Source organism: Nyctibius grandis, chromosome 2, assembly GCF_013368605.1.
Source record: "Nyctibius grandis isolate bNycGra1 chromosome 2, bNycGra1.pri, whole genome shotgun sequence".
Lineage (NCBI taxonomy): Eukaryota > Metazoa > Chordata > Aves > Nyctibiiformes > Nyctibiidae > Nyctibius > Nyctibius grandis.
In genome coordinates, this window is record NC_090659.1 from 51722092 (window position 1) to 51744168 (window position 22077).

The 22077-nt window shown below is 43.2% G+C and overlaps 1 protein-coding gene across 1 annotated transcript in view; it reads right to left on the minus strand.

Annotated features, from left to right (window-relative positions):
- Positions 1-22077, minus strand: part of AFF3 (ALF transcription elongation factor 3) — a 294827-nt gene that overhangs the window by 66939 nt on the left and 205811 nt on the right. Inside the window, exon 10 of the mRNA XM_068395291.1 lies at positions 15033-15073. Coding sequence (XP_068251392.1) covers positions 15033-15073 — 41 coding nt within the window. The remainder of the gene's footprint in view (positions 1-15032; positions 15074-22077) is intronic.

The following is a 22077-nucleotide window of genomic DNA, read 5'->3' on the forward strand; positions in this document are numbered from 1 at the left end:
TTCTGTGATTCTGTGATTCTGTGATTCTGTGAAATGCTAACCTGCGCATCGCTAATAAGTTCACTCTGATAGGTGTACTTCCCCAGGCTGAACCATAACAGCACCAGTTCTCCATGCACCACTGGCAAGGACTGAAGAATAGCATCTTTGATTGCCTTACTCAGTGCGTTGCGTTGACTTTAATGTTTGTGAGGAGCTTGGTCAAAACATGAGCTGGCTTCTCTTCAGTTTTTCCTGATGCAAAACTAACTGGTTGTAGTTCCATCTCATGTCAAGCTTATAATTTAAAGCTGATTACCTTCTGCATTGAATGTGTTTGTTTGATAACTCAAAGCTCTGATGCATTGCTTCAGGTCTTGACTGTAACCTTGATTTGATGACTGTGTTGTCCACCGTTAATCAGCTTTTTGTGGTTCTGCTAACATAGTGATGTGTTTTACATTGGTTTGCTTATTTTTAGTATACAGCGCTAGCCTATTCAATCCAATTGTACCATGAGTCATGTCAACTAAAGATGTATGTAACTTAAATAAGATACTTCCCAGCCACGTGGCCATGCAAGCAAATAAATAAAATAATTCTACCCCCTCCCCCCCCAAGATGGTATCAAGATTAAAACAAAGCTATTAAAATGCTGTCTTAGTTAGCAATTAAACTAAAAAAAACCTCAAGGCTGCAATACTACTTTTAACAAGCTCTTTACCAGGTGCAAGACAAACCTAAGGCAATCACTTCCTAACTAAGCAAACCCTGTTTACATCTCAGCTTTGGAAACATATGTTGTTAATTTTAAAATTGCAGTTGCCATGTGAGTTGGGTGTCACTTCTAAAAAAAAAAAAAGGAACATGCGACTTTTGGGGGTAATTATTTTTTCAGCACAGGTGCAGAAAGTGCATTTGAATGCCCTAAACATTCACACAAGTTAAGCTTTGACTCAATCAAACTACAGATTATCACAATCTGAAAAGAGTATCATAAAATCTATTCTTTCAGGCATGATTTGGCTTTAATAAAAACTAGCATAGAATTTCTTAACAGAGGCTCATCTTTTCTTCTTCCAGGTTTTACCTTCCCTCCATGATCTCCCTTTTCACACTGGCCAGACTACCCATGTTTCACCACTTCTTCATCCCTGTAGGTCTTCAATTAACTGGAGAAGTGACTGGCAGGTCCATGCAGTTATGGGGTTTGCAGTTACTGGTCCTTTCAAGCTAACCTCCCAGTTCAACAGCTGAACACTGATGCATGATATCCCTGTGGAGCTCAACTATAAAGCAGCCAAGGAGTGTGTTGTGACACTGTAGTATGTCTTCTCCATGTGGGGCAGTGGGAATTCATTTGTCATACGTTCCCTCATTTGCCATACGTTCCCTCATTTAACCAGAGAAGGTATTCATAGCGTTTACTGTAATGTATTTAAAAGGCCGATGTGGTAAATTACTGACATATGAACAATTCAAGACAGATCCCAAATTTAGTGCTGCTCCATAGTGATACCAGACTTTTGGCCATAAAAACAACCTTAATAATTTGGGTAGGGCTACTTTGCAGTAAATGCCTGGTCTGACCAACCTGGGAGACCTTACACAGGCAGAGAAGGACAGCAATGTGCAGTGGCCAATGACAGAAATTTGTCATGGCTTTTGGAATACTAATAAATAGTTAATGCTACGTTTTGACCAAATGGAAGAAAAGAATAAAATACATTTCTTAGAAAATAATGTGGTGTTGGCTCAGATTAGCTAACTACATCAAATGCTACAGCACTCATCTGCTTTAACAGTGCCCTTTGTCTGCACACATAAAGAATATGCATCGGGATAATGCAAGGCTCCAGGAGGGGGGCAGATATCCTTGCAACACAAGGGAGAAATTCCTGGAGAATCAAGTGTCAACCTGGCGCTTTTCACCAGCGTTAAATCCCTTATAATTATTTAGGAAAATACATACATTTTTACACAATACTCAGAAAATATCAGCAGTCTGAGGTTAAAATTTGGTGGCAGCTGACAAGCAGATAACATGCTAATGCAGAAAACGGTATAAAAAGAGAAGTTGAACCAGAGGTCACAGTACATCTCTGTATCAATTAGAGAGTGATAATCTCAGAGGAGTGTTTAGGTTTTACTATCTTAAACTGTTCTCTGGCTTTGTATAACCGACTTTGCAGTCGTTGCTTTCCTCTTCAGCTTTAAGAGGGAGAAGTGCTGTGCTGTGAATCCCTCCAAGCAGGAAGAGGAGGAAGAAAGCTGAGGGTGATCCGACAGCTGGAGGATCCCCAAATTAGATTCTCTGAGAGCTCCACCTTTCAACATCCCTATTTCAAAAACACAGGCTACAGCTTTCACATCGGAAGCCCAGCACTCTTCTTTTCTGCACGCTGTTCCTCTTCCCACAAGCCCTGGGAGGTGTTTGCATGAGGGGAGATTGTATCAAAAAGTTTCAAAATGGAAAAATGAGTGTGCTTGTTATTAGGTTCAGCAGACTGAGAATCTGCCAGGCTTTTACAAAACTGCTCATTTTCTGAGTCTTAGCTCTTTTAGCTATTTTTTTTGTTTGTTTTTATTGAGTGGAGGACAAGCTCTATCTTATTAAGCGAAAACAATAGAGTGAGAAGTTGGAAATTGCCAGGAAGCCTGGGAAAGACCAACACTCAGCTGAGATTTCATTCCATGTTGTCCTGTTGACCTCACAGGCTCTCGACACAAGAGCTCCAAGTACATTAAAGAAAGGCCACAGTCTCATTTGGTCTTGTGAACATTGGCAATATGTTATGGGGACAATATACAAGCTTGAAAGGGAAAAACCGCAGCAATGTCCCCATGCCCTGGAGGTTTTGTCTGGTGCAATGCTGTTTAACCAGAGTACTGTGAGGTTTTAAATGGCCATATGAGATTTATGGTAGGTCATGACCAGATCTCTTTTCAGGGCAAAGTTTGAAAAGTCCATTTGTCTCAAAATTTAAAAAAAGAGTCTGGTAATTCTCCAAGGTTTTTCCTCTTCCTTCAGGCAACTATTTTTGCCTGGCCAGAGTTCCTAAGCCCTCCCCAAGAGCCCTTTTAATGTGGGAAATATTGTCCTAGTGTCTGCTATCAAAGGAATAATACTGAAGACACAAATATTTACAAACGCACTCCAACTCCACATGGTCAGTATCAAGCTTATTAAGTTTTACAAAAAGGGATATCATGACGTTAAAAGAAGTGGCTTCAGGAAATCAGTATTTGAGGACATTATTAGAAGGGAAGAGTGATGGCTATTGCAGGGAACTGAATGGAGAAGACTCAAGGTACAGGTAGAAATCCCTGTGTCCAGCTGATGGCGTGGCTGCCCCGCTCTGGGTCTGGCAGCTGAGGGGCAGCTCTGGCTGGGTGGGTGACAGTTCCAGCCCCCCCACTGCTGCTCAGCTGGGTTACGTCCCACCACATGCCAGAAAACACACTGGTATCTGTGAGGCTGCAAAATGAGACAACGGCCTGGCCCGCCACCACAGCTGCTTCTCCTTGCGCAGCAGGAAGAGAGGTTGTCCCCTTCCAATGATGGGGGCCATGTCAACCTTTCAGCAGTCAGTAGTGCTTGGGTAGCCTCTGCCAGGCTTTGCTCATGACACTGCAAGCTGGCAAGGCTTGCCTCCCACTGTGTGGCCCTGAGATTGGGGGCACAATCTGGAGGAGACTGGGGGGAGACGGGGGTCCTGGGGAGGGCTCTAGGCACCCCGGTGGGGTCAGGGTGGTTTTGAAGAACAGGGAAAGGACAGACTGGGCAAGCAAGATGGCAAGTGGCAACAGAGGCTCTGGGACAAGGTCCTCCTGGGAAACATGGAGAGCCAAAATCGTGGATATCTAGGGCCAAGTGGGGGAAGATGCCTGTGATAGAGGCTCTGTGTCTGGTTTTACTCTTTTCTCTCTAAAGGGGCTGTAGGAAGGAAGAAAACGAAGATAAGAATGGCAAGAAAAGTCCCATAGGGCTGTTGGGAGCCAGGCACTAGCTGCCCCCTCACCAGTGCCTGCATTGCCAGCAGCCATCACCTGCCTCGGTATGAAACAACACAAGCCTCCCCGGGCACGTGTGATGCCAAGGCCAGAGCAGATCCTTGCAAAAGCATATTAAAGTGTCTTAAAAGATTATTGTAAAGCAAGAAATTTACTTGGCAGGTCTCTATGACTTTTCTGGGGTGATTTTTATCTGTTGTGTAAATCAGAATCATGGGATTCTTTAACCCTGCTCCCCATTTTTTATTTGACAAACTGTTTGTTCATTTAGAGCAGTTATGCTTGATTGTGCCAGTAAATAATAAGTGAGAGCTATTTGTGAATTATTTGGCTGCTAGATTTCCACAGAGAAGGGTCTATTATCTTCTGTGTGAATGTGTTTGTGAGAGGCAGTCCCTCAGCATGAAGAAAAGTTATGCGCCTGAGTCAAGAATGAAAAAGACCTTTAGAAGCTTTATAGCAATCTAATACAGAAGATACACTGGTATGCAGAGTAAATTTCATTAGGTATAAAATACCTACCTTTAAAATAAATAATTTTCTTTTTTGCTAAAATGCCAGAAGATTGCAGACTATATTAAAGATAGCATGTCTCTCGTTTAAATCATACCCCATGGAAAAATACCTAATTTAATTTAAGTAATTTCTATTTATTTCTGCCTTTCAAAATGATATCATTTTCAGGTTATAAAAGTGTAATGTCTGAACTTAGACTCTTTGCACCTAGTTTCAAGCCAGACCTAATTTTACATCTAAGTTAAAAACACATGAGAGCACACAGTCGTAATATGATATGGCCCCTTTCTGACTGCTAAAAGAGCAGCCTACTATAAATAGAGTCCTTCAGAGAAAGAAGGTCTTCCATTTTGAGGAAGATTTTGAAATTTCATGCCATTCCAGTTTGGAACAAAGCTCTCCAATTCTGAATTTTCCCATGAAACAGAGCCCCAAAAGAAAGCAATAATAACAAAAAATAAAGCAGAAAGTGTTTGTTCTGTTCATTTGTAAAGAAAATGTCACTAGATAGACCTCCTGGAAATGCCGACTGAGAAAAAAAACTTGCAACTTTGGAAACTGAGCCATTTGAGATCTAGGGGTCTTGGTTTGCATCAAAAAAGCTCCAGTGGTTCAGGAGCCCGAATACCTTCCCTGCAGCCCTACTCATCAGGTTGCCAGCAAGGATGTCGGGAGAGCTGGTAGACAGTCAGGATGAATTGAAGTGGAACCATAACTGGATCCTGAAGTCTGAACTGCACGCTGGGTGTGTTCCTTTAAAATAATTCACTTGTGCAACCTTTGGAAGCACAAATAGGCAGGGTTGTGATTTTTAAAAGCTGGAAATATTTCTGAAGTGCTAAGGTCAAATCCTCAGCAGGTGAAAACTGGGATAATGCACTGAAATCAGTGAAGCTATTTCATTTTGTACTGGTGAAAATCTGATCCCTGAAGTTTAAAACAGAGTTCAAAGTCTAGAGTCAGTGTAAAGTAAGAATCATTGCTAGTGTGCTCTGATCACAGCCATCGATGAACCACAAAGAGAATTATTGTGGGACTCAAAATGTTAAAAACAATTTTATGATTTAAGCTTTCATTTCATGCAGAAAAAAATCTCTCAATCAAACTAAACCAGAAACTTGTCATTTTTCTATTTACTTTCCACATTTAGTGTGAAAAAATGCTCCCTGCTGCCACAAACTACTTGGGTAAACCAAAAGGTTTGCATGCAAAGCCAATTTGTCAGTGTTGGCTGAAACGTGTATAAACATACCTCCTTCTCCTGGTGTCTGCATGAAAGACTTTTCACATGCATGGAAAAAGTATTCCTCTTTAACCAGCTGAAGACCTACAGCTAGGTATAACATTCCTTGCTCGTCAAAAACTCCCAACAATTTTAATCTGGGTTCTGGGTATACCAGGAATGCGGGGTCAAGTCCCTACTTTGGAAGTTCTACAGGACATAGAAGTTCTCTGAATGTGGCCTTGCTTCAGTATCTAGATTTCAATGCACTGCATAGAAAGGAAGGAGTTGGGGGGTTTTGTTTATTTATTTTTTTTTTTTAGGAGCAAGAAAAGAAAAAATTCTTTAGATGGTGTGTGAGCTGACACAGGCAGGATGCAGGAACAGCCACAAGACCACGGATAAAATGCAAAGAGCAAATTTATTCCCGTTACCTCGCAAACCAGGGGATCTCCGAAGCAGCACCCGGGGCAAAGGCACACAAGCGGGGACGCAGGCTCCGCGGAGCTCGGTTCCTGCTAGACAGAGAGTGAGAGATTCTGGGCCTGCTGCTTTCGCCTGTATATAAAAGATTTCTAGCAGGCGGCAGTTTTCCACTGTGCTTTGATGTTTCTCACAGCAGGGCAGGAATCTCAGGCATGAACAATTAGGTGCCCCTGAGTCTTATCACAGGCCTATGTTATCTGAATGCAGATGTTCTACTTGTCCAGCACACAAGACTAAACAACAGTTACTAGTATGATATATCTGTTTTTCGGCACCCCAGGTGCAAGGCACTTGAGCGTATTTACAATCCTCCTCGCCAATCTTCCGTTATATTCCCACAGATGGGAAGAGACTTTTGCAATTTCTAGGATCTCACGGATTCTGTGAGTAAGACCAATGGTGGTCTGTAGCTGTGCTGTCCAACAGTATCCCCTTCAAAGACTTCAATAGGAATTTGGTTACAAGTGCAGATGGTGGTTCTCAAGAGACTCAGACGATATTTTTTTGGCCCAAAATCTTGGGTAGCCACGAGATGACCTGCATGTATTACCCAGTGTGCACTGATTCTTTCTAATAAGGTAGGAAAATGAAAGCATTGTCAAAGGGACAGGAGTCTGGAAGGAGATAGAAAAATAGTTTTGTGAATCTGGTCCTTTTCTCAGAAGGTTCTGGATGTGGGTCTTTCCCAAGGCTTTCTTAGCCAAGGACTTCTCTATAGGTACTACCAACCATGCCTGAAACCTTTCAGCTGTGACAGTTATCAAGATAAAGCATTTGTATAAAACTCAGTGGATCACACCGAGCTGTAGGACCCTACTGGACTGCTGCTGTACCTTCACACTACCATATGTGAAACAGGTAAGTGGGAAACTGCTCTTCCATCCTAAGAGCTCTGCCAGATTTCACAAATGTTCCAGTTTTTCTCTGGGAGGAAACCCAGGCTGTTCAAAGATCACACTTACATTTTCTTTCACTGAAATGCAAGAAACCTAGAACAGTGTGAACCCTTTCTCAATGGCAGAATAAATACAACTCTTCTCCAAGAGGAGAGGAAAGGATAAAAGTTTTCCTGTAACCTACATCAAAATAGAGGTAGTCAAGAAAAAAAGGAGGAGACACCTGAATGGGACTGCGTGGGGGAGCAAAGTATCTCAGCCCATGACAATGTGATCTCCTTGCAAGAACATCTCAGGCCTGGTTCAGCCACATACTAATCCCCATGGGGAAATCCCAGGGCACCTCTTTCTTTGTACTTACTCACCTTTTTTTTCCCTGCAAAGAAACTGGCCACAGTTCTGCTTCTGTGTAGTGTCCTCTTCACCCCTCAAAGAGCAAAGAGCCAGCCAAGGTACAGACCGTGTGTTGTCCCCACTGGGGCCACATGAAGATGCTGTACTGAGGAGTCCCTTGCCCACCCTGGGCACAAGCACAACTTCATGGGACTGGCCTCCTGTAGAACACACCTGCTTTATCCCAGGCAAACCAAGGCTCCCCTTTCCTTTTTCTCTCCATTGTTGCCAGGGTCAGAACAAAACCAAGAGCAAGGAGAAAATGCTCTTGAAACTAAAATTAAAAAATAAAGTGGACAGTAGGCAGATAGCCTTACCAGTGACAAAGGCAAACGCAGAAGTCCAGCTGCGATTTCTAAACCACCTTTGCAAGAGGCAGGAAAAAAATGACTGGAGCAAGCATGTCATCCATGGAGCTGATGCCAGAACACCCTGTTGTGCCTGGCTGATTACTGAGCGATTAAAGCTTGAAGGGGGGATCTCCTTCCATCTGCTGCAGGGACTACTGGCTCACTGAAAGGGAACTGTAATTTTCTTCTTTGTGTTGCTGCACCCTCTCTGGAGACTCCCTGAGCTACAGCTAGGACACGATTCACAAACACACAAGGGTCAAAACTCCCAAGCAAACATCCTGTAACTGGACCAGGCTGAGGTGCTGCTGCTTGCTACGAATTTTCAGCTTTTCTTAAAATAAGGGGGTAATGAAAGTGTTGTGATTTGTGGGAACAGTGTGGTCCCCTGTTTCCTGCTATTGGTGCTGTGTAAATCTGAGCTGTCTTTCTTCAGGCTGCCAGGAAATAGATACAAATGTATTTATAAGATTTCACTTTTGCAGCATAGCACCAAAAATAGCACAATACATCATTCATAGTACAGGTCTCTCTATTCTCTTACCCACTGCTGAAGAAAGGCAGGCATAATATTATCAACTAACTGTCCTCCTACCTCTCCCAATAAAGCAAGTTTCAGCTACTGGAGTTACTATCAAGGTTAAAATCCCCTTTGTTTTACAACATGTTCATTGCCTAGGGGGACTGTCACTGCCCAAAGGGAGCATAATGTTCAAATCTCATTGAAATATCATAAGTAATATCAATAATAAGGAAAACACAGAACTCATTAACAAATTCACTGCCCATAGCTATGTATTCATGATATATGGGAGTGGTATTCAGAGCATCAATTGTACAACACTTGCTCCTTTGTCAGTGCTCCTTTGACCCACACCGATGAAGATGGACAGACAGGTTAGACAAGATTATGCCTCCAAGGGTAATAAAAATGTAGAAGTTTCCCAACTGGAAACTGATTTTTCAAACACAACTACCTGCACAATTTAACTGGATGACTATTTATGCCTTCCAGGTTTCATATTGCTAATGCTTGTTTCCTCTAGGATTTTTGCTATTTCTCCTACTCTCATTCTTCTTTTTTTCCCCTCAGAAACACACATTAAAAAAACACTCTCACACTTCTTGTCCTACGTGATTTATTCCCAAGAAATTAAATTACATTTTTATAAGCCTGTGTTACCGCAAATGATAGCTGAAGTTTTGCTGAAAAAATTAATTCCTGATCTGTTGCCGTGAAGCGTCCTCTCTAGCACTGTACTGACTCTGTCTTTCAAAACCAGATGGAAGCAGTCCAACAGTATGATTAACTTCTTAGGCCCTGCAATTTCCTATTGCTCTACTTGCCCTAGATTTCAGGATTGACCTCCTGCTTCACTGCAAAATGCACAGTTACTCAGTTTGATAAATCACATGAATACTTTTTTGATCACAGTTATCTACTATTTACTACATACCCAGTGAGGTTAATCATATGCTGAGGCACTTCATATGCTGCACACATATACACTCTTCTTCCCAATAGCACTTTGCATATTCTTCATGCTGCCAGCCAGCAATGGGACCTGTTTTCTCCTCACTAATATGTGAAAGACCACAGACATGCACCTTGTCTTTTTTCCCCTCCACTTAAATTCTGTAATTATCCACACACTGATTCTTAAAAGCCAAAGAAAATACATGAGAAGTTACTAGGCAGACCTTTCTTTTAGCAGATAGATATTTTTCAAAATGCAAATGTTTCTGGGAACTAGAACCGATCGTCTCCCCTCAGGTATTTTTGGGGAGCCATTGAGAATGCATGGGGTTGCCCATAGGGAGGTGGGAAATGTTTGGCTGTCATGATAGCAAAACACTACCACTTCCTTGAAGAAAAAATACATCTTAACTTTTCTTTTTCTTTCTCTAAACACCAAAGGAATTCCAGCATTTAGTATCGGTAGCTAAGGCTCAAAATTGTTACAATTCCCTGGGACAGCTCTGCTTCACCTTCTCATGCAGCATTGCAATACATCCAAATCATGTCTCTGGTGCTATGGTAGAACAATTCTAAACAAACACCAGCAACAGTCAAGGTATGGGAAAACATCCAACAGGGAACAATGAGTGCTACAGATCTTGCTCAGAAGTTTAATAAAGGGAAATGGAGTCCCAGTTCTACAGAGATATCTATCTCTCCCTTTTCACAACAAGCCTTCCACACAGGCTCTTCTTTTAAAGCCCCTTTTCACTAATTCACAACAGTCTCCGATATGGAAATAGTGTCCTCTATACAATATGTATCATTACTCTTCCTTTTGCAAGTTCTCTAACTAGGAGGGTTGAGAAACTCTCGACTATTTCTAGCAGCAGTCGCCCTTTGCTACCCTGTACCGTGTGGGAGGGCTGCAGCTGTGGGACACCAGCATTTCCAAACAGCCAAGCTTTTATGTAAGGCATAAATGATAAATCCATATCCCCTGTCAGAGGTATTCTCCTTTTCCTCGCAAAGACAATCCAGAAAGTTTAAGCAATGTGCTAATGCTGTGAGAGCTGTGTGTTTATTTCTGTGGCAGTGAACACCACGCATGCACACTCTTCTCCGGCCAACCTTTGCCTCCTGCAGAGCCCGTGATCTCAGTTCCGTCATTCTCTGCTGGGACCCAGATCAGCTGTCCCGAGCCAAGGCTTCCCCTCGGCTGTCACTGATCACCCAGACCTGTCACATGAAGCCTTTCTGGCCAGCCAGCTAGCTGAGTCACTCTGCTGATAAGCTGACCACGTAGCTTCTCAAGTGGAGGGCTCTCATGGTGTGAAAGGCGATGTTATTGAAAAACTCAATCCAACACAAACATAAGTATGTGAGTGACACGAAGCACATGAGTATTTTTGCTAGCTGGCACTGGACTATTTACTTACTTAAGGGTATCACAAGTTTAACTGCTTCACTTAAGCACAGCTCAAGCAGATACTTGAGAACAAGAAATCTTTGGCTTGGTCCACTGAAAGCTTTAAGGCTGCTTGGACAGCTGCCTTCCCTGCTTTAAGCGATCTATTAGAAGTCTAAATTGCCTTTTATTGTTGCCTTAATACTTTACAGGCAGTCCCTCCCCAGGCCTCCTAACCCAAACAGTGTCTCTCAATGTGGCTTTGTCTGAAGAAGAAGAGCCATGCTACAGATCCCACTGGACTAATCACTGATCCTGTGTCTGCTTACATGATCAGGGGGATGGACTGGATTGTCCCAGGTCAACCTTTTCCATTCGATTCCTTGCAGCTCAGTGCTAAATGTGCACACACACCCATGAAAGGCGGTGCAGCAGCACCTCTGCTTGCAAATGTCTCACTCCCTACAGATGTGGGGCTCTGCTGCTTCGCACAACCCACTGCTCAGCTCCTCAAACCCTTCACCACTCCAGAAGACAACAGGTAGCATTTGTTTGCCCTTCAGGATCTTAAGGGCAACTGGCCAGACCCATGAGGGCAAACCAGCTCATGCCTGGCACAGCCTGCATTTCGATGTCCTAACTGTGGTCAAACACAGACAGACAAGGCATGGTTATATGGAAATGCAAAGTACTAGCCCTTCCACCCGACAGGAAGGTGGACCAAAGATCAAACAGGCTGTGTAACTCAACAACCATCATGAACGGGGCTTGTCTACACTGCCAAATGGATGTTAGCGTCGAGACGCCTTGTCTATCAACAGCCCACGGTGGTAAATCAAAAAGGTTTATCTTTTAGTTTACTAAAAACTAATTAGTTGTACTTAATAGTTTGGGTCTGGATTACATATATATATTAATCAGGTGCTGAGCGTAAGCTAGAGTTTGGCTCTTTACAGGACTTATCAGCTGGGATGGGCAGGCTTGCCAGCACGGCCATATGGCTGCTGGGCCGAGTGGGTTCAGCTCTCCCTCTTCCCTATATGCCTGCGCCAGGGTTCATATGGGCAGAGCTAGCAGGATCTGCCTTCGTCCTCCAGCGTAAGTACACAGAAAGGAGAATAGATGGCAACTGTGAATTAAGCATGTCTTGTAAGTACCACCCAAGCACTGTGGTGAATGAGCTATCTTTCTCCTATTACGACGAGAGAGGAAATTCAGAGGTAGAACAACGCTTTCCTCTAAGTGTTCAAAACTCTTCAGCAGACCCACTTGGCCTACCCTACAGCACAGAGAAATAAAAGCAGCTAGGGGAATAAAAGTGCCCTAGGGCCACTGTAAATCTTTACTTCATGGAAAATCTTATCTTGCACATGAATATGAGCTGCGAGTAAATTTAATGTGTGGATTAAGTACTGTGCGGTCTCCCTCATGGTGGGCTTTTCAGCCTAAAAAGAACAAAAGAATAATAATGAGTGTTGTGTTTGGGTATGATTACAAACAGCTGTAATTTATAGCTGGACATTCTCCATTGCAAATGTATCCAGCAAGCAAGTGCTTCTGAGTTAGTGGAACAGACTGCAAAAAATTAGCTTTTAACTTCAGCCTTAAGGTCAGAGTTCTGGCACCATGGGAGTCAATAATAAAATCTACTTAGCTCAGTGGGATTAAGTAGGTTTAAGACCTAGCTTAACCACCCTGCTTACTGTTAAATAACAACAGAACACACTGAATATTTTAGTTACAGACATTTTTCTTCATTTGAAAGCTATTCAGGCAGTGGCTATAAGAGTCAGACAACTGAAGATATGCTAGCGCTATACCATTAAGGTATATGAGTTAAGTTCTTGCTCTTCTCTGTCCAAGAAACTGAGCAATCTGTATAGTTAGTCCACTTTACTGAAGAGCACAATAAAATTAAAACCAAGCTGTGCGGTATAAACACTGAGAGTTTTTCATGACAGAATGAAAAGCTAATGGGGCCAGTGCATCTTTCCTGACAAAATAGTCGGTGCATGTGCAGAGCAACCTGTCTTCTGGAAGCAGAAAAGCTGTTTCAGTCAAGCTTCTGGGTCACTAATCTTTGTGTTTGCACATAAATCTGCTGGGGGTTACTGTGTCATTCTGAAAACAAGACTGATTGCAATACACTAAAGAAATCAATGGCTACAGGTTTAAAAACTCTTCTTTTTTTCTGTGTGTTTTTTCCCTCTTCCAGTTTAGCTAACTGTTACCTTTTTAACAGAACCTGAAAGCAAAAACTGCAACAAGAACTGCTGGAGAATATTTTTCAAAAAAAAATAACAGGCAAAATTACTGAGAGCTTTATTTAAGCTGCCATCTCCCTTGGCGCTGGGAAGTGCTGGTGTGTGACCGAGAGTTCTTAGTTGCAACTGGGACACAAGTAATGAGCAGCAATATCACAGACATCCTTGCTATAGCCAAGACCAGACAGAAACTGCCATCACAGTGGGGACGTTTGGCCCCCTGCCCTCCCGTTTGCTCTCTGCAGTGAGGTTACGGGCGGCAGGGAGGTACCACCCATGGGCTTCCCAGCACCCCCTCCAGAGGGAGGGGAGGAGGGTGCCCTGATGGCCGAATGTTTGCAGAGCAGGTGGGAAAGCTGTAGTCTCCAGGCGTGCTTTTAGGGGCACAGAGGGGAATATCTGATCATAAATACTAAATCTGAGGTGTGACGGGCAACATTTCAGCCCTTTTGCACCGAGGACGAGGGCAGCCTGTGCCCAGCGCCCTCACCACCCCTGATGAGGTAGGGACCATCTATCCATCACTGCCACGTTTCTTTCTAGGGGAGACAGAAAGTGCAGTGCAGGGTTTGGGGCTTATTAACTACCTCCAGGGGCACTTCTGCAGGAATGTTTCTCATTCAGCCCAGGGGAAGGATGCTGAGAAAAAAATCCCACGTTTTCTTTGGTCACGGTATTGCCCCCACCAAGTGCAAAAGCTGCTTTGCCTCAGGGTGAGCCTGCACACCTCCAGGGGCAGGGACATAATGCTGACTCTGACTCCTCTTTCTTTTTGCATTCATCCCAGTTACAGCAAATACTTGTGCGCCCTACAACTGCGCCAGCAATTTCACCCGCATCCCATACATTTCACTCAGGATTTTTTTTTCCTTAAGCGGGGGAAAAAAATTCTAAACAAAATGGTGTTTGTAAACTTGGGGGGTGGGGGGGGGAAGGTCGATGATTTTGGCAGTGTTAGCCTCTGAGCAGAGAGAAATGTTATTCATCCATGCACAACATATAATTCAGCCTAAGTGACAGGCTCTGCTCTGGAGAAATCCTGGCCTGAGCTGGCTTCCAGAGTCAATTACCGCTTATTCCCAGGGAGGCGGGAGGCGGGGGGCCAGACGGAGCAGAGGGGGCTGCCAACAAGGCATGGGGAAATTTACTCTGTGTCAGCCTGCATGACACAGTACCTCATTTGTGGATAAATGTAAATCTGCTAGTTCTTTTTCACAGGCACTAAAATGTACAGTTTCTCCTCCCCCTTCCCTCCCCCTGTTCCCAAAACTGGAAAAGAAATCAGGACCATCTTAGAAAGCTACCTTATATTTCAATCAATCCTCTTTCATAAAAGTCATTTAAGGTAAATACCTGTGCAGACCTACAGCCCAACTATAACATTTACTATGGCCCAAATCCTGAATTCCTCACTCAGGCAAGTTTCCCGTTGAAGTTAATGGATTTTTGCTTGAAAAAGAGCTGAGTAAAACCTGAACACTGCCTAAGGATTTGGTCCTTTGCTTATTTGCCTGGAGCACTGCTGCAGTTCCAGAAGAAGTGAAAAACATGAATTAAACTCCTCCAAAATACCACTCCCTCAAAACTTAAGGGGTAAAAAAAGGGCATTGTTTTTGTGCATAAAACGTACCGAGAATCTCATCAAAAGAAGAATGATTCCTAGGGAAAGGATTTGGAAAAAGTCAAAAGAGAATATCTTGGAATAAATGAAGTACTTATTGCTGAAAAATGAGCTCAGATATATCTCAGCAAACTCTAAAGCTCAGAATTTACTGCATCATTCATGCCTTCTCCAGTAAGTTTCTTATCTCTTGTTTGGTATCACAACAAGGGATTCTGCATACTCTGTATGAAATACAAGACAACTGTGATTTTTGCAGTAATAAACTCTACACATGCATGACAAATCCAAGCATGCAAAATGTTTAACATCCCAGTTCACAGATACTTTGGGGACAAAATCCGATTATGAGTTATATGCCACAATAAATAGGGCTCAACGTTTCATAAAGCAATTTATAGTTCATAAAAATGACAAAATGTACCTGTCAGATAGAAGGCGGAGAGCAGATCTCTGTGCTGCCTGCTGGAAGAAAGGGCAGAGATGTTTATTTTATATTCTGACTTGAAAATTATGAGCACAATCAACACTTTAAAAAATGCGTTACACACATTTTTGTCACGTGTCCAAAATGTTAAAGTACGAGCAAAGTAGCAGAGAGTCTATAGTCAAATGGACATTCCAGCCTAGTAAATGTAAGAACACTTTGTTAAGTACGCCATAAACTAGAAGATTGTCAAAGCACCGCACGGTATTTGAGGTCTGAACTACTCTATTCAGACGATTTTTTCTGCGGGTCCCTGAAAACTCGGCAGGTCTCAGTTCTCTGCTTTCCCCTCTCCCCGCTTCCGCACTCCCACTCCTTCTCCTTTACCATTAGTCTCCTCCCATTCTTCCACAGAAACAAACATCACATATTTGGTTCCTTTTGCGATGAAGCCCGTAGCTATAATTATAAATTTTGCAAAGCTTGCCAGAGCTGCTGCAGACTTTTCATGAGCGCTGCCATGTTAATCTGCTGGCAACTTTGGACTACACAGTACAGGATTGACCTGTTGCTGGTTTGCTCCTCAGTTTTTTGCTTAGTACAACTCTTTGGATGGGGTGGGGAAGCATGGTGCTTGTTCTTGTGTTAACCAGCAGTTCTGGGAATAGAAATCGTAGCCTCTCAAGTTTAATACGACTCCCAAGCCTATCCCTGAGCTAGTTTGCCACTTTACTATTATTATTCTTTCCCCCCCTTCAATCACTTCAAGTGGTGTGATTCATGGCTTTGGCACAGTAACCAGCTGCTAAGCAAAGATGAAATCCATAACGTTTTGAAAATCTACTTTAAAGCCTCCATTCTACTTGGAGCTGCCCAGAGTGTCCCCTTCCCAGCCGTACCTGTCCAAGCTGTGCCCCACCTGGCACAGAAGGGACACAAAGCTAAGCAGTACAGAGAGTCAAGGGGTGGGGAATTAAACATTGATTTTCTCTTTGCAGCTGTCAGTAAATATGTTTTTGAAACCGTTCTCCCTGGCTTCTCAGGCTGCTGGGGGCTGCATCCCTATCCCTGAACAAACTGCACAGCTTGCAGGCATCCCGCTCAGCACTGGAGAGCATGGAGGTAACCTTTCTGGCTAGTCAAAATGCTGCTGACAGGCTGCAAAGACAGACTTGATAAAATCTGACTCGCAGTTGCAGTTACGGAGCATTTCACAGAAAGGTGTGAAAAGATCCCCTGAGCGGATCCCTGCAGATCTGACAGGAGTGCAGAAATACTTTGGGAAGGGTTTCTACTTAATTTTGGAAGCAGGATTTCTGCTTAGGGAGCTTTCTCAAATAACTTGGGCCTCCTGGGTTCCCTGGGGAGAAGTAGTCTGCTGTGTATCACATACCAAATTGTCAGGAGGCAAGGGCTATGCTGCAGCCCCTGTGGCTGGTGTGGCTTGCAGGAAGGTTTTCCTTAGCATTGACTTTCTGCAGTGGGAGTGGGAGTGTGTGCCCATGGCATGAACATGCTGGTTTTAGTGTTAGGAAAAGAATATGGGGAGTCTGGTATTTTTCACTGTCTCCAGCAGGTCATCCTATTTGCACACCCTTTGGATACAACTCTGTCCACGCCATCCAGGCCACTGGGTACAGTGCAGGCCTTAATGGAAGCAGCCAGTCTCCAGTTCAGCGAGTTGGCACCATTTTTACTCTCTCCTCTGCAAGGCACTCGTTATGACACAAATGCAGGAGAGACCCAAAATGTAGGTCTTATGGCTTAGCCTCTTCTTTAATGCCCCGGGCCAATGCAAGTTCTTCTCCTCCCACGTCTCATTACCATCACTAGCAGGAAGCTATGTCCATTTTGAGTTCCAACGTGCCCAGCTTCGATGCTGACCCCTGTGCTCTGTTATGCCATTGCCTGCAAAACTCAAGAGCTTCCTCTCACTATCAGAGCCCTTTTCCATGGCCAAGTTGTGTAGAGACCATTCAGGTCACCCCTCCTTCTCTCCTGCCAGCAGCCAGGGCTAGTCTTTCCCTCACAAGCAGCCATTATGTGGCGCTGCTGTTTAAGCCACTTTGAATGTTTCCCACTCTTGGCTTAAGCCACCAAAGGTGCTCATGTGGTTGTGCAGTGCAACAGGTTGGAAAACTGATCCAGCTGAAAAATAACTTTTCCATCTTTTTTTCTTTTTCCCAAGGTTATTTGCAAACTGTCTCTTCTCTGAGCTGCTTCCCCAGGAAGAGGGTGTCACATCGCAGGGTGTGGTGTGAGAATGGGAACGGGACTGTGGGGGCAGCATGCAGCGGAGACCCACGCTGCTGAGATAAGGGCATGTCTGCCAGTGAGGTTGCTTTCACCTGACACTGTTCTCAGGCCCTTCTGGGGAGCTGCAGAGCACTCCTGGAGCAAGACACTTGGTGGCTGCAATAGACAGAGGGCACTGAGGGAGACAGGCTGCTCTGTAGCTACAGGCCTCATGGACCTTATGGAGACCTCAAGAAAGGTCTTGGACTTGTATGACCCTAAAAGCCCCTAACATGGGAATGTGGCATGCATATCACTCTTTTATTTCCCTAAAATCCCTGATTTTGAGAGAGGGAGAAGAGCTGAATACTTTCTCTTCCAGTCTCGATGAAAGCTGCCCCCAGGAGGGAAGAGGAGAGGACTCTCATCTTGACCTGTTTGGTGTGCTAACCGAGCCAGGCCATGTGGTGTTGGACTGCAGCCTCAAGTGCCAATCTTCAGTTTCCATCTTGGTATGTCCAGTTGTTTTTGACAGCTTTGAAAAGGTGATCCCTTCTGGGCAAGAAAGTGAGTTCAGACGACAGGCAGGGCAGCAGAGAGAAATGTACAAGTGCTTTTCAGTGAGATCATCCTACTTTTTCAATTAGTCTTTCATTTAAAGTCCTTTAATAAAAGTCCTCCTTCACCAGGATGCAATGCAGATTGCATGGGGCGCCTCACTCTTTGCTTGGTGGTCGCACATTCTGTAAATGAGACTATTGATTTCTTTCTTAGACCATTTGAAAATACAATCGTGTTTGATTGCGTATTTGTGTGACCCCCTGAGTTGGTAATGGCCCCATTTCTAAATGATGAGGGAATCAGATCCAGTCGCAAGTTTACTCTTCCTCCCTAGAGAAACAGACCTATTGCCCGCAATGAAAGGCAGTTAGCAACTATCAGGCAATTTTAATTCTAGCCTATATTGCTCCCCTCTCCTGGATAAAGTGAGCTGTTGTAATTAAAGGTAGTTAGCAGTTCCCTAGCAAGTATAAATACTAGCAGCCACTAATTACAGTCTGCTCTCTTGTTCCCCTGCTACAGGACTGGGCTGCCCAACTTAGGGGGAAATATCTGCCCTTGCTTCTCGCTAACAGTTTTTTTGTGACCCCCCATTCAAAATCAGTCATGAATCCCCATGGAGGGTCATGACCCATAGTTTGAGAAACTCCTAGCTAGGGAAACAGCTTTCTGTGATTTATTATGTTTCTAATATGCTGGTATTATCTATGTAACAATGTAAGCAAAAGGGTGGTACTTAGTATCACATACTGCCTGCATGACTATTTTTTTAATAGCTTGATTTTGATTGCGCTATTTAATTTGCATTTTATTTTACATTGTTAACAACTTTACTGAGGCCAACTCATCATCCATCAAGAAAGATGAGAATATGTTCTACAGTCTTTATTATTCCTGGAAGTAAGTGACTATGCTGGTTATAGAAATTAGGGATAAGAAATAATTTTGAAGTTTGATATTGCTGACAGAATTTAAAGACCTCCAAGACTTACCACTAGAAAGTGCTTTATGGGAAGCTTAATATTCTCTTGATAAGTGATTGAGTGTGTTCACCAGTAATGAGTATAATCCTGAATTTTCATTTCTTGGAATCAGTGGGGCTACTGATGGAGGAAGGTTCTCCTCAATATGAACACGGATATTGGAGGCTAACCCACCACATAATAACTTTGATGCTGAGTAGGAATCAGGGAAGGGAAAAAAAATAGTTACTTAGGTGACTCAGGTACTTGGGCTAGGGAAACCAGCCACAGTAAATGAGATGAATTACTCTGTTTTGCTACATCAAGAGTTGTAAATTACAGGATACTGGCTGGTTAAACTTCTTCAACCCCTACCTGAGTTGGTTACAGATACATTAAGGGCAGAGTTTCATTGATCTGCCTATAGTTCATTAATCATTCATGAAAGATTCTAGCTGTACCCCAAGACTACTGGGACAAAACAAGTTTTCAGCCAGCAGTAATCATGTTCAGGTTCTCAATCTCCAGAGATTGCATCTCCTTTCTCCATCCTTTATTGCAGTGAGCCAGAGCTTGGGAACATAATCAGCAGATATTCAGGTTTCAGTGTGTGTTAAATGAGCTACCAAAATTACTTGAAGTGTCACAAGTTGCAATTTGTTGTTGAAGGGAAATCAAAAAGGAAATTAAATACTTTCATTGTAATTGGGACTGAGCAGCAAGCTAGTTCATTGTAATTGGGACTGAGCAGTAAGCAGAATGGGTTGAATACAGCTATTGAGCTGGAGATACAGGAGTATTAAGAGTGGTCCCCAGAAATCCCTCTTTTTCTTTTTTTCTTTTCATTTTCTTTTTTTTTTTTTTTTTTTTTTTTTTAAGTCTGGTTGGAACTGAATTGCTTCATAAACTTCTGGGATTGCAGGCATTTTTGGATAAGAAGCAAATGAAAACTACTGCAGAATGTTCTGCTGGGCTTGGAAGAGCGTCTCGGAGGCAGGCACTGCAGGCTGACTGTGGATGCATTTTCCTATCCCTCACCCATGGCATGCTTTGGCAAATAAAAGCCAATAAATCGACCATTGGCAGATTCAGACATTTTGCTTTCCATTTTTCCTGTCCTGTAGATTAATCGGTGTTATCACGAGAGAGCAGTTGTATGGAGTTACACCAGTTATACCAGAGAGCTCACTGAGATGGCGCAGGTGTACACAAGGTGAGAATTTGAACCATTTCTTTGGTGACAGTGTAACAATACGTACTACCTGTGCATGAGTAAATTGCATTGCTTCTAGAGCATCTTGTTGGTCTTCCTTGGGCTGTAGGTGCTGCCCTGAAACTGTGCATCGAACCATTTATGCTCTAAGTCAGCATTTCCCATATTAGCAACCACCCAGACTGCTGGATGTCACCCTGTATTGGACTGCAGTTAGTGAACTGTAGATGCACTTTTTCCAAGGCAAGGTTAAGGAAAGATGTCATCACTATATACTGCCATTTGGGAACCAGACCAAAACAAATACTTTTATATCTGTCTTCTTTCACATTTCACGCTTCATACATCTTTCACGTTGACTCTGTTTTAATTTCCTAAGGTTTTTGTTTGTTTTTAGCTTAAATGCAGCTTATTCCTAAACTATTGAAGCCAAGAAGAAATTTTGTGAATGGCACAACCTGAGTGCATGCCATAACTTGGGTCACAGGACTCTCCAGAACTTTTTTCCTGCTTCAGATCTGGGAGCTGTTGTGGACCTAGAGCAAAACTTCTGGATATGGTGAATCCACCTTAGTGCAACTACATGCACGGTTTTTCACGTTCCATGTTAAGATGTGAGTTTAGTCCAACTCTGTTTATAGGCACCTTCTTGTGCTGGAACTTATACCTTTGCCTGTGAGATGGAGCTGCCTTCCAGCCTCACAGCTCTGCTCCCTGCACTGGTGTTTATAGACTGTGATCAAGACAGCCACCAGCCCTGCTTTGGACAAGCTCAGTTCATTGCGTGGATATCTTTCACTCCAAGGCATGTTTTCTGAATGTGTTAGGCATCCTTCTCCCTCGTCTTGAAACCCTCTTCAGTTTTTGGTGTTCTCCTTGAAGAATGCAGACCTGCACAGTGTTGCAATGATGCTCTCATCAGCGCTCAAAACAGAGGTAATGAAACCCTTTCATACCTACAGACTTGCCCTGTTTAAATGCCCGTGAGTGCCTTGTGGCCACAAGAGTTGCCCAAGGAGCTCAGGTCAGGCAATTTACTGTAACTGATTCCTAATGTGCCTTCTCTCACTGCATTATTCTGTACTTTGCGCTGTTCCTAGGGGCTTTGTTTGAGGATTGCTTTCCAGTGTGGATTTCTGAGGGATTTAAAATCACTTGTAAACTACAGCTCAAGGATTTCTCTGTAAATTTGCAATATAAATGTGTGACTATGATTTTCACTGTCCAGTTGATACTTATTTAAGATTTACAGACTGTAAGACTTAAAAGGGTCTCCCTTCCTTCCCCTTTTGGAGTTGGTTATCATCAGAGCCACATCTTTTAAGAAACTATAAAATCCTTTCTGGATTTCATGATTTCTCCAGGCCTTTCAACACCTTGGTATTCATTTTTCACCCTGGAGTTTTATTATTATATTTCTGGTGTACATTGCTCTTTCTCCTCTGCTTTGCCCATTAATCTTTATTAATCTTCAGGGGCAGTACAGTCTAGTGACTTGAACATGGCACCTGGGATTGAAAGGCCCAAGTGCTAATCCTGGCTTTGCAGCTGACTTGCCATGTGGCTTCAAACAAGCCACATCTCAGTCTCAGTCTCCCTGTCTGTTCTATAGAGATGATAATTCTTGCTTAACTCTACCTAAATACCTCTCAGGGGCATTGTATTAAGTAGTTAATACTTGTTAAGTGATTTGGATCTCCAAATTAGTGTATAATCAGCATTGGAATTAACCATACAAAGAATTTTCTGTATCTGTAAATGCTGAGTCTCCTGTCCTGCATCTGTTCAGATTTCTCCTGCAGCCTGGCCCCAACAGCCATGCAGGGTTTCAATGCCGATGAGTTAACTTTAATCTTTTTCAGTGGAGAGGAGCAGAAGGAAAGTCCTTGGTACTTTACATTAATAAAATGGTTAATTTTCAATGACACTGGAGGAAGGTCTCAGTCATTGCAAGCGAAGCAGTGGTCACCTTGGAAAACCTCCTCTGTCTCCACAGAAGTAGTCTCCTTATCCAGGAAAAGGTAACTCGGTTGAAGTGCTGCTTACACTTAGTATATCGTAGGCAAAAAAT